The 12,124-nt window shown below is 47.4% G+C and overlaps 1 protein-coding gene across 6 annotated transcripts in view; it reads right to left on the reverse strand.

The window, feature by feature from the left end:
* Positions 1-103: 103 nt before the first annotated feature.
* Fhad1 (forkhead associated phosphopeptide binding domain 1) overlaps positions 104-12,124 on the reverse strand; it is a 162,386-nt gene continuing 150,365 nt past the window's right edge. For 5 of the 6 annotated variants that reach the window (XM_087215112.1, XM_087215111.1, XM_021262836.2 and 2 more), the window contains one exon: positions 104-9,889. In XM_087215112.1, the coding sequence (XP_087071238.1) occupies positions 9,776-9,889 (114 nt within the window). In that variant the 3' untranslated portion in view covers positions 104-9,775. The remainder of the gene's footprint in view (positions 9,890-12,124) is intronic. The other variant, XR_015452701.1, reaches the window with a different exon arrangement.

The raw sequence follows: 12,124 nt of genomic DNA on the forward strand, positions 1-12,124 counted from the left end.
CCACGCTATGAAGTCACCATCCCGTGTCTGTGACACCCTGTCGGTTGCCATGGAGACACCTGGATGAGAAACACTGGCATTCTCTGCCACGGTTGCAGGGTGTGAAGAAGGTGGACCTGTGAGCAGGAGCCCAGGGCAGACGGAACTAAAGCCTCTTTCTGCAGGACATGCCAGGAGATTGCCACCCCGCAAGGTCCTGGAAGTCCGGGGGAGGGTCAGGGGTGGGTGCTCTCTCCCCCAGGGCCAGCAACACGTGGATGACTCTGCAGAATAGCTGCTGGGCCGGGTTGTTGAGACCTTGATGGTGCTATTTTATGGGGACCCTGGAGGAGAGATGTCCTCCCCAAAGGCTCCTAGGAGGGAGCTGGGGGAAGAGTTCAGGAGGATTTATCTCTGAGATCCAGTCTATCACCTTAAAACTGCAAAGCTCCAGCCTCAGAACCACTGGTTATAATACAGATTCCCAGGCTCCAACCCAGACAGACATCCGAATCTCAAGGGTGGACCCAGGAATCTGCATTTTAACAAGCACCCAGGGAAGGTGCTGACCCAAGGTTGAGATGGAGGACTATGCGCCATGCATATTGTCTTAAATGTTATGACAATGCTGAAGCCCACCGTAAAACCATACTCACAAGCCAAGCTGCAGACAAAGATGGATGCAGGCTGAGAAACTACTGCAGTGAAGATGGAGAGCTTTCTAGAAGGGGAGGCCGGACAGTTGTTGAGAGCAAATTGCATAGGGCCAGGGATTTAGCTCAGTGGTTCAGCTGCCTGCCTCGCTAGCACAAGGACCCGAGTTCGATCTCTGGTACCAAAAAAAAAAGAGCAAATTGCACAGAAAGACATTCAACTGATGTGTTGATCTGTTTATGAACATTATTGAACTGAAAGGTATTTTGCAAAATGAATCAGAAAAAACGCTTCGGAATTCAGAAAATGTGAAATTGTCATTCACTCCTTCATGAGAATAAAAATGTTCAGCTTCAATGATTTTTTTTGTGTGTGCAGAATTACGTTTCTGTTAGTCTGGGGCAGTTTGGTCCATCTACTTGCAAAAGCCAGGCTCCATATCTCTCACATACCCACCTGAAGGGCCTGACAGAAGAAAAAGGCTCTGTTATTTAATGAATACAAAGGATTGAGGTATAAATTGAAATGTTTAAAATTACCTCTCTAGATGCTTAGGTTCCCAAAATCTTGGTCTTCCTCACAAAGTAGCTAATTTACTTTCAAACTCTGGTGATGCTCAGTTTAGCCCAAATTAGGACTTCTAAAGGTTTTGCATGAAACAAGACTGCCTTTATTATAGGATATTTGCATCTGCTTGACATGGGAGCAAACTTAACAGAGTACATGAAGATTTTTTTTCTTGGAAGACCACATACATTTATGTGATAAAACTGGGGTTTTGCTTTGAATGAGTTGGACTGGCTGTGTGGATTTGGCTTCCCGGTCATCTCCCACTCAGCATGTGTGGACACAGCCCTAAGGATGGAGTGACTCTGGGACACACAGTGCAAGAGTTCCCCTTCAGTACCTGTTGCATCTCGTAAAAAGGGAGCTGTCCACTGGAGCCTCGATGCTCTTAAACGCAGAGCTCAGGAAATGCTGCCCAGATGGGTGAGTCTTTTTTAACACCTCTTGGGTTGACTTTTCTCAGCTCTCAGGGTTTGCAGAACTATGAGGCTCTGTGACCACAGGGCAAGAGGACAACCTGCCTGGTGCCTGCCCACCCATTTGAGGCTTTTGGCTCGGGCACCACCTGTAGAGAGACCACTGATGTGATCTGCCCAAAGTCAGAGGTGCATGCTGGGGGCTCATTTTGTTTGACCTTATTTTTCTCTAGGGTCATTGGATTTTAAGCACTTTTTTCCTCCCCAGAAACTGAAGTAGTGGAGGAGAGAAAAAGGAAAGATAAGTGATGAGCTCTGATTGGAGATGAAACTTTCAGGAATCCCAGTGGCCTCTTTTGTAGGGTTAATTGCTTTTGCATGAGCCTGAGCTCTGTGCCCCAAGCATGGATTCTGGCAGAAAGAAACGATTGGCACTGGTGACACATTACAGCATTTGGTCATGTGGAAAGAATGATCTTCAGGAAAAATCACACCCTCGGCAAAGGATTTTTACAGAGGCTGGGGTGAGCTAGAGCCAATTCTGATGCTATTGCAGCGGTGCGGGAGTGAGGCGGACTTAGTCATCATTGACTTCTGTTTCTTTTCCTCCTCCCACATACACTTGTGTAACTGTCTTTTGGGGAGGGACAAAGTCATATGAAGAAAAACAACAGGACTTTGCAAAACAGGGGCAGGGTACAAGAAGGGCAAAATAGGCTGGGAAAAGCTCTGGGGTGATGAGGAGATGGCACAAGACCTGGGGGACACTCTAGAGCCTGCCAGAACCGTGTGGTCCCCCCAGCCTGCCACGCTGGGAAACCACCAAGGATTAGCAAGCGGTGAGACATAAAGATGGCTCATAAAATGCAGCATCCGCTTAGCACTTCACAAATACCAGCCGCTAATTAATCATTACAATCTCTCTGCAGTCATCAGGAGTCCCTTGATGAGTTGGAAAGATGCTCAGAGGTCAAGGTTCAAGGAAGCACAAATAGTCAATCGAAGCATTCTGGGTGTGGACAGGAGTCAGAATCACAGCCTGCCTGGCCTCAGAGGCTTTTCTCATCTCTTGAGAAATCTGGAAGTCATGCAAGGAAGGGGTGAGATAGGGGAGCAAGGTGCGGCTGGTGTCAGACAGGCACTTAGGGGACCCCTCACGGGGCAGGTGGAAAAGGGGATGGTGGCAGGGATGACAGCTGCAGGTGGACCCACTTACAGATCACTAGAAACCAACTTATCTCTCGAGCTGTCTTTTGGGGTCATCATGGATACTATGAATGTATTTGAGGGGCTAGATGGTCTTCAAGTCAGGTGTATGTGTCCAACTGAGCATAATTTGTGTTTCTAAGTCAATGGTCATATATAACACTGTGAGGGGCCCAAGTATTAGGCCTGTTTTAAATTCCCAGAGAGTGTGTGTGTACATCACGTGTGTGTGGTGGGGAAGGAGATACCTTAAAACTCAATGATGCTGTTTCTACAGTGCCCTCCTGGATTCCTTCCAAAGATGCTGCCAATATGGGCGGCACACTGGTATTTTTATACTGTCAGTGGCTACTCTGGGAAAGCAGTGTGTGGTTCCATCCACCAAAACAAGACACATTGGTTAACTGTGGTGAGGCTTGGGCACTGGTCCCGCAGCACTCCTGCTTGTAAGCCCCTGGCAAAAGGTCCAAAGTAGCCATGCCGAAGTTTATTGGAGTTTATTGTGAGATTTATTGGACCTCAAATGGGTTACTAGGAAAGGCTACAACTATTCTGAAGCTAGCCACACACCTCCTTTGTGAGGATTCAGTGGAGGGAAAGGGGATGTTACCAGAACCCCTACAGTGGGTCCTGGTCTCCTGTGAGCCACAACAGCACAAGGAAAATTAAAGAATAGAGACAGGAAATGAGACTTAGAGAAAAAGCTAGGTCTTAGGGCTGATCAGTGCTGCTCTGGGCAGCAAAGCACCCTGAGCTTGCCACTATTTATTGAATTCATAAGGAGTAACAGATGCAGAAGGTGGTGATAATCCTAAATTGACAAGGATTTTTATAATCTGAGGGAGTATCAGATGTCTTAGAGGGCAGCAGTAATCCTATGACTATGAGGATTTTAAACTGATGAGGATCTTAGGTCCATGAGGAGCTTATGTTGATTAGGACAGTAAGATGAGCAAAGATGTTCTTACAACAGTAGGTGGGATGAGTTAAGCTGATAAGGAATTTGTCCTCCCCAGGTGAAATCTTTCTCTTACTACTCAGTTTTCAAGGAACCAGGATGTCTTCAGCTGGTGTAATCTTGCCCTGGAGTATCACAGCATCACTGGACCATTGAGGTCTCAGCTGTGACTGGAGGCAAAAATGGAGTTATGTTTCGGCATGTCATAGCCGGCCTGTAGGCAAGAAGATGAGACCTAATCATAATTTAATTGTGAAATGATTTTTTCCCCCAAAATTATGTAAAATGGCTCCTGACAACCCAGCACTCATTACCCACTGTGAAGCATTTCTAAGATATCTGGTGTTCTACCTGCATCAGGATTTTGCATCTCAGCACCCAGCATGGTACTTGGCCCGAACTGAGTGCTGGAAAAATATTTGTTGAATGAATACATAATGGCCTGCTCTGCCTGAAGGCTGGAGAAATATTGAGTGTTTCCTCAGTGTCCCCTCCAGAGCATCCGGTGGCCCATATTTAGGTCTGAAAGTCACTGCCAAGAAAGAGAAGCTGCTAACATGACACCTCTCTCTGTGCACCTACATGAGTTCACACAAAGGTTACAGGAGCTCTTAGGACACAAGCCTCTCAAATGTCTGTCCCAGTCTCCTCCAGGGAAGTGGCAGTGGCATCAGATAGGGGTTGGGGCCGCGTGACCTGCTGGTCCTCGGGCATCACTCTGGTGCAGAGGACAAGGCAGAAGGAGTGATGGGGGAAGGTTCCGGCAAACCGCACGTGGCCACTGCAGGGGCATCAGGAGCTTGGGACACTGAAAGGGACACCATAAAGTTAACCCACAGTGGACCAGTGTGGAGAAAGGCAAAGTCAGGTGAAAGGAACAGTGTGGCACCTCGAGGGCACCTGAGGTATAAGTGAGGACAGCAGGTTCTCATGGGGCAGGGAGGCTGGGAGCCAGGTGTGTCATGAAGATGACATCCGGTCAGGCCTGTCCAGGGGAAGCTGGATTTCAGGCCACTGAGCTCTCTGATGACCGAGGAGTGTGGTGTGATGGCTCGGAGCTGGGTGTGGACATCCCAGGGGGAGGACCTTGGGCAAGTTACTGCGCTTTTCTGACCTCAGTTGTGTTGCCCATGAAATGGGCCACTGCTGTCCTCTTGCAGGACTTGAGAGAGCAGATGAGAAAACAATGTAAGATGTTCAGTGCAGCTCGGGGCACACAGTGAAACTCAAAACACTCCCCATGGGGAGGACAGCGATCATCTGGCTTCCCAGTGGTCACAGGAAGGCAATAATCATGCAGATTTTACCACTCTGTTCTGGTGACAGTTTAGGGCTACCAAATTGCCCCCACTGCTTATGTTTGTAAATAGGCACATTCACTTACCTCTCATGCTGCAGTGGTGGAGTTAAGTGACCCAACTCCGCCACTGTTGACACATTAGTCAACAAAGCTACATAGCCTTTTACAGAAAAGGGGCTTTTGTTAGCTGGTCCTTTGTAGAAAAAGTTTGCCAACCCCATCCTCAGCATCAGCGGGCTCCTGGACTGTGCTGAGACAGGGCTACATGAGAGCAGTCGAGGCATGAATTCGGAACTCTGACCCTTGCCCTGTGACCTTGGGCAAGTTACTTACCTCCTCTGGGCTCCTTGTCTCTCAGGCGAAACAGGAGCCATGCACACAAGGAGGACTGAGTGGGGTGATGTCTGCCTCTCACAGTGACCGAGAGCAAGCACACTCTAAAAAGTAGTTATTATTATCAGTTATTACATGTCCAGCTGCCAAAAGGCACAAAGAAGCCTCTAGCCGAGGGTCACTGCTGCATCCACCTCTCTTTAAAGAACACCCAGCAATAAACCTGTCCGAAGCCAAAAAATGTGTGAATGTCAAACACGGGCTCTCCCACGCAACATACCATGAACCTGCTTCCAACCCCCTTTCTGTTAGAGCGGTAGATTAGAATGTGAAGCAGGGGCACAGGTCAAGACTGAGCAGTACTTAGTAGGTACCCAGTATTTGTTGTATGGATGAATGAAGGCTGGTTATTTGCCTAGAAAGGTGACTTGGCAGTCAAAGGGCACTTCTGGGCTCTCTGATGAGAAGACCACGGTTAGCTAGAAAGTAACATTATTTCTGTTGGCAGGATTTTAGGGTATTAGTGAGGAAACTGGCACAATAAAGACGAGAGGAAACTGAAAACAGGGACCACAGGATGGAGGATTCCTGGAGGAACAGATGGGTGAAGAGAAATGTTTAAAAACAAAACCAGGCACAGAAGGTCATGTGTTGGCCCAAAATAACCAGGGACACAGAACAGACGGATGCAAGCGGCACATCCTGATGGAAATGGGCCCAAGCTGATAAACCGAAATAGTGTCCCCTCTCTGGGCACTCTACCTCCTGTTCAGGAGGCCGCTGCTCAAAAAAGAGGGACAAGGGATGCATTAGCATCACCAGGGCTTGGGTTTCTGCTGCTCCTTACTGTACTGCTTTCATCCCAAGTTGCTAAAATCTTGGAAACCACTGTACTTCCCAAGAGCACACTCTGGAATGCAGATTGGAAGCTATTTTTTCCCCCAGACATTTCATGGCTCTAGTTTCTGTAACAGCAGGTGCTGGTTGTGAGAGAAGCGCACCTTATCTGCAAAGTCACGATTCCAAGAATCCACATAGCTGCCATTGGCAAGGGCAGAAGGAAGTTCTTGTAGCTTCTTAGAGGTGCAGGTGGACTGGGGGGTTTGCAGGGACTGCAGGTATTCTATCAGCATAACTCCCCAAGGAAAGGTTGCCTGTAGCTTCTCAGACCCGCTCGTGGGGACAGCAGGAAAGTGTCTTTGTAAAGGCCAGTTTGGTTGCAAATAACAGAGATCCAGACTGGTGGAAGTAAAAAGAGAAAACAAATGGGGAAGAAAAGTCAGTCCTTGGCTGTCCAGGCCTGACTTCAGCTCTGCTTAGCCTTTGATTCTCCAACCTTCCTCATTTCCTTTCAATAAACCAACTTCCCCTCAGCTTGTTGGCCATGGGAAATTTCTGTTGTTTGAAACCAGGAATCTTGAAGGATAGAAGGGGTCCTGGTGGAACCTGAAGGGGGGCATTGAAACTGACCTTCACAAGGAGAGGCACTAGGAACCAGGATGTCACTGGCAGTCAACATCACTTTCTCCTTCTGCTTCAGTTGGGATTATATAAAGCTTCAAATAACAGAAGCCCAATGTGGGCAAATGGTAAAAATCTGTCTCTGTCTTTGTCAGGTGGGAAATTAACGCACGCAAGGCAGGTAGAGACTTGAAAAGTGCCAGAGCACCAGGCTTGCTCTCGGACCTGTGACACCACCATGTGGACAAGCCTGGTCTGGCCTGCTGGGTGATAAGAGTGTGCTGAGCTGAGAGAAGGTGTCCCGGTCAAGGCCTCTGTAGGGCAGTTTCTCAAACTTGCAGACGCTGACATTTAAGATGAAATGATCCTCTGTTCTTGGGAGCTGTTCTATGCATTGTAGGACGTTTAGCAGGATTCTGGCCTCTACCTGTGAGATGATAGTAGAATCCTCCTGTCTGCATTGTGACAATCAAAATGATGTCCAGATACTGTCAAATGTCTCCTAGGGTGGCAGGAAGTGAGGCCACCCTAAATCACCCAGCCCCAGCCATGTCAGCCAAGAGAGTAAAAGTGCACAGCTGTACCCATGGAATCATGAGAAATAATATCTGCTATTTTCAGTCATGAAGATTTGGGCAATTTGTTCCCCAGCACAAACATACCAAGCAACGGTGGCTTACATGGGGAGGGACTTATTTGTCCTCTGTAAGAAGTTTAGGTTCTGGAGCTCAGAGATGCCACCGGGCCCCACCCAAGTCCTCTTGTCCTTTTACTCCATCATCTGTGGCAGCTGGGCTTTGGCCTCTTGCTTGGCGCCTTGCTTGGCCAAAGCAGCTGTTCTTGCTCTCAGTCTGAGCTCCAGGAGTGAAAAAAAGACCAGGCAAAAGGACAAAGGGTGGAATTGTCCTCCTAGTGAACCTCACCTCTTATTCCAGAAGGGAAGCTCTCCCAGGGCTTTTACTTATGTGTCAGCAGCCTGATCTGTACAACATGGCCTGTCCCAGCTGCAAGGGAGGCAGGAAAAACGAGGCATTTAGCATTCAGCCTATGTGGTAGAGGAAGGCTGTGCATGGCCATGACTAAGAAGCCCATGCCTGCTCCTCAGTGTCTGGTTAGCTGGTTAGTACCTGCAGCACTCACTGCACCATGTCTCTGTGATTCTGGGGTTCCTAGCCTCTACCCATTGCGTATCTATTCCAGACTTCTCTTTCTGCAGACTGACTTTGCTTCTCTGAACACAAGGGGAAATGGCCACCCCAGCCTGGAACTGCACCAAGATCTCAACTTCAGCCCATTAAGTACCTGAATGGTATCACAGTGTCCCATTTTTAAATACCAAGGGCAGAGATGCTGATTGGATCAACAAGAATTAGGAGGGAAATCTGATTGGTCTGGTCTGGTAGGGTATCTACTACCAAGCCAATCAGCTGCAGCCAAGGTGTGTTGTGTGGGCAAAGGCCAATGGGGGTACTGCTCCGGGGAGGGAAAGTGCAGCTGAGCAGACACTGAAGATCTCTCCAGCTCAAGGCGTGAAAAGAATAAACTGCCAACATGGGTTGATGGGTTGATATGATAAACATTAATGTGTCCTTTGAAAGACCTAAAACACAGTGGAGTCATACGGCATTATATTTACATATGCAAATCCAAATATACATGTTCCTCGACAAATGATGTATTTTTCACACAATTTGATTCCCAAACATGTGTCAGCTGCTTAAACTGCTGCTTAACCAAGTGATTTGGTCTGGTGCTGGAGAGGAACTTGCTGTTTTTGACTTCAGGGATAAGGTGCAGCCTAAATTTCTGAGACTTTCAAGAGATTTTTAAAGGTTAAGTAAAGGTCATTTTTCTCATTGACTTTACATACCAACACGATATAATACAGGCCTTCCAAGAGTTTCTTCTATTTTCCCCAAGTTTTAATCAATACAAAGAATACATTTGGCTTTAACATATAAAAATATTTTTATTGTGGATTTTTCAAATAAAAAAACTCAGCTGGACTCATGACTTCTGGCTCTACGCTACCAGAGAAGAAAGGTAGTGAGAGGAGAGAGAGTATGGGAGAAGCAGGGCATGAGGGTCTTTCCAAGCCCCACAGGAAGGGAGCATGTCCACCTGGGCTGTGTGCTCTTTGGTGACTGAACACTTGCCTTGTCCTTGAGGCCTGGGACTGGAGTGACTGGGCCAACTTGGTGTGGCAGAATGGATAGTAGGACATAGAACTAGAAATTGGTGCTCAACTCCCAGCTGCTGAGTCTCCTAGCTGTATGATCTTAGGCAGGCCAGTTAGCCTTCCTGGGCCTCAATTTCCTCATCATAAAATGGGGAACACAATTCTATTTAGCTCCCAGGGATCAGGGGAGGATTAAAAGAGAGATGTTTTGAAAATTGCAGAGTGCTGTAGACATCAGTCATTATTACCGAAGCAATAAAACTGATTGGCATTCTAAATTTATTATAATACAGTGAACTCAGATATAAAGTCACTATACCATGGCCCCAGAGTCCTTAGGTTCCCCTCTACCTTGGGGCTGCAGGACAGGTTGTTTTAGGTGTTCTCCACTGGGGTCTCGTGGGGCTTCTTGGGGATGTGATGTTTGGGTACACAGCTTGACCCAAATGCAGAGTACATAATGTAGCTATCAGACTAGGTGCATGGATTATAAACAGTCTCTTCACATACTTGAGTGCATATACAGTGATAGGTATGTAAAAGAGAAACTCTCTCCCTCGTGCTCCAAAGAACACACTATGTTCTACCACCAGTCTAGAAAGCCAACATTAGGGTAACAATCTTTAAAGTCTTAGGAAGCTCTTAGGATTTTGGGATTTTGACACGCAAGAGTCAAATGACTCACAGAGGTATTGCTGGAGGCCAGGTGGGGTGAAGTCTTCTTAGTTCCTTCCTCCAGACTTAGTAAACAGAAGACTCTGGTTGGATTTGGGGGGTGTTTCTCTCCTTATCTCTTTTTCTTGGTCCATCTTTAGGGTGGATTTCTTGGATCCAAACTTCAACAAGCAAGAGGCAAAATAAAAAATAAAAAAAAAATTCAAACTCTATAATTGTAGTGAGATCCCAAAATGTGCCTCACAAATAGTCATGTTTTTGTACACAAAAGAAAATGTTCGTTGTTTAAAAAAAAAAAAAATATATATATATACGTATATGTATATATATATATATATATAGAGAGAGAGAGAGAGAGAGAGAGAGACAGAGAGGAGTTAAGATGACTGACTCATCATTATCAGACCATAAAGAACCTCATTAACATTTGGAGCACACCCATCTGGGTGCATAGATGTTGCTTTCCCTTTTTGTATCTCCATGTGTCCTGGCTGTGAGGCCAGGGGCTCCATGTGATGAGCACACTCACAGTGGTGGGGTTTCTCCTACATTCTGTCCCTGAATTGGAGGTGTATGTTTCTGATGCTTTAGGAGAAAATCCAGGCTGTTGGTGGGGATCTGTCTAACCCTTTTCTGAGCACTTCTCACCCTCGGGAGGGCACACCGTAGCAGCCATACATCCCACCCTACTCCAGGTCAGGGGTGCTTGGTCACTTGCAGCAGCTGGGGGTTTTGGATGGTTTCTCCCAGGACTGGTTATGGGCTGAGATGTTGTTCACACCCTTCTTGTCACATGGCTGGAGAGAGAGGCCAGCAGAAGTGTGTAGAAGCTCAGAGGGAACAAACTATGCGTGTGTGTGTGTGTGTGTGTGTGTGTGTGTGTGTGGTGATGCCTGGGATCCCAGCTCACCAGTTCTCTCCCCTGACATGTACAGGGCACTCATTTCTGTGTCTTTATAAGCCCCCTTTTCTGTTAATCGAAGCCCCAGAATTTCTTCCCCACCCAGTTCTGTGCATATTCTAGATACTACGGTGACTTCTGAGTTTCTGTCCAATAGGCTTTAAATTGCACGTTTTGGACTCCAACCTTCAGGACACACACACACAGGGCTGGCCGCATGCTGAGTTGCATTTCAGCTCTGTCACTGACTATGTGACCCTCAGTTTCTTCACCTGTTGAGTAAGGACCAGGATATTGGCCCTGTGTTCTTCAGAGGGTGGAGAAGACACTTGGGGAGGATTTCGCTGGAAGAGCCACCTCTTAAGCTCATTTCACTTTGAGACAGGTATAAAACCCCTTTCCTAAGGCCCCTTCAAGGCCCAGGGGAGCCTTGAATGCATATTGAAACCCTGCACTCAGCATCATTTCAGAGTGAGAAAGGCTAAGATATCTGCAGTGGTCCACCAAGTAAACACTAGTCCCAAGCCCAAGGAGAGAGAAAAGAGCAAATGTCATAAACTTTCCCTCTCTCCATAGCCTGTCCTACTCCTGTTTGATTTTCAGAACAACTGCTGTCTGTGGATGGCTCCCAAATGCCAGGGCTCCGACCTGCTACAGGGTGGGCTGCTGGAGTTGGAGCCAGAAAGTTGGTTAAAAATAAAAGCCCAGGTCCCAGCATCTGCCACCCAAAGCCATGCCAGGAGCTTGAGGGCAGAAAGAACTTTGATTCTTTCTTTGGGAGTGTGACAGGGAGGGGATGGCTGACCCAGGAGGGGGAGGCTGAGGAATGTCACCCTGCACATGTAGGCAGGAAGGGCTGGGGACATGGTAGAGCCTAGCCTGGAAGCCACCAGGAAGGCGCCAAGCATCCAGGGCTTTGGAACTGCATGCTCACCCTGAGGGACAGAGCCCAGTCATCTAAACAGTCACACCCAGGTGGGAGGTAAGTGAACACAATGAGGTGGGTGGTCCAGGCAACTGGAAGCCCCAGCCCATTCCCTGGCCGCCTAAGGAGTAGGTGTAGACTGACTTCCTGCCTGGGTGAGGGGGGGACTGGGTGGGTCCCCCCTGAGCTCCTGCTCCTGGCCTTTGCCCTCAGAGCACTTTGTCCAAAGCAATTATTTAGTGCAATCTTTTTTTTTTGGTACCGGAGATCGAACTCAGGACCTTGCGCCTGCAAAGCAGGCAGCTGAACCACTGAGCTAAATCCCGGCCCCAAAGTAATTATTTAATTAGTACTTGTACTTACTTTCTTTTCTTTAATAGCCCCAAGACCATAAGCCTGGAAGGTAGGGACTTTTATTGTCTGCAATGATCTAGCTATGTGTTTCTCAACTCCCCTTTCATTATTGCCCTCTTCCCCTGGGCTATAGACATTTTTTCCTAATCCATTCCAGTTCTACGAAAATTTAATGTTACAGGTAGCACTGTATGTACAAGGGATGATCAAAAATAT

The sequence above is a fragment of the Heterocephalus glaber genome, unplaced genomic scaffold, assembly GCF_053883595.1.
Source record: "Heterocephalus glaber isolate CG9 unplaced genomic scaffold, H.glaber_assembly_v1.0 deba00001452, whole genome shotgun sequence".
Classification (NCBI taxonomy): domain Eukaryota; kingdom Metazoa; phylum Chordata; class Mammalia; order Rodentia; family Bathyergidae; genus Heterocephalus; species Heterocephalus glaber.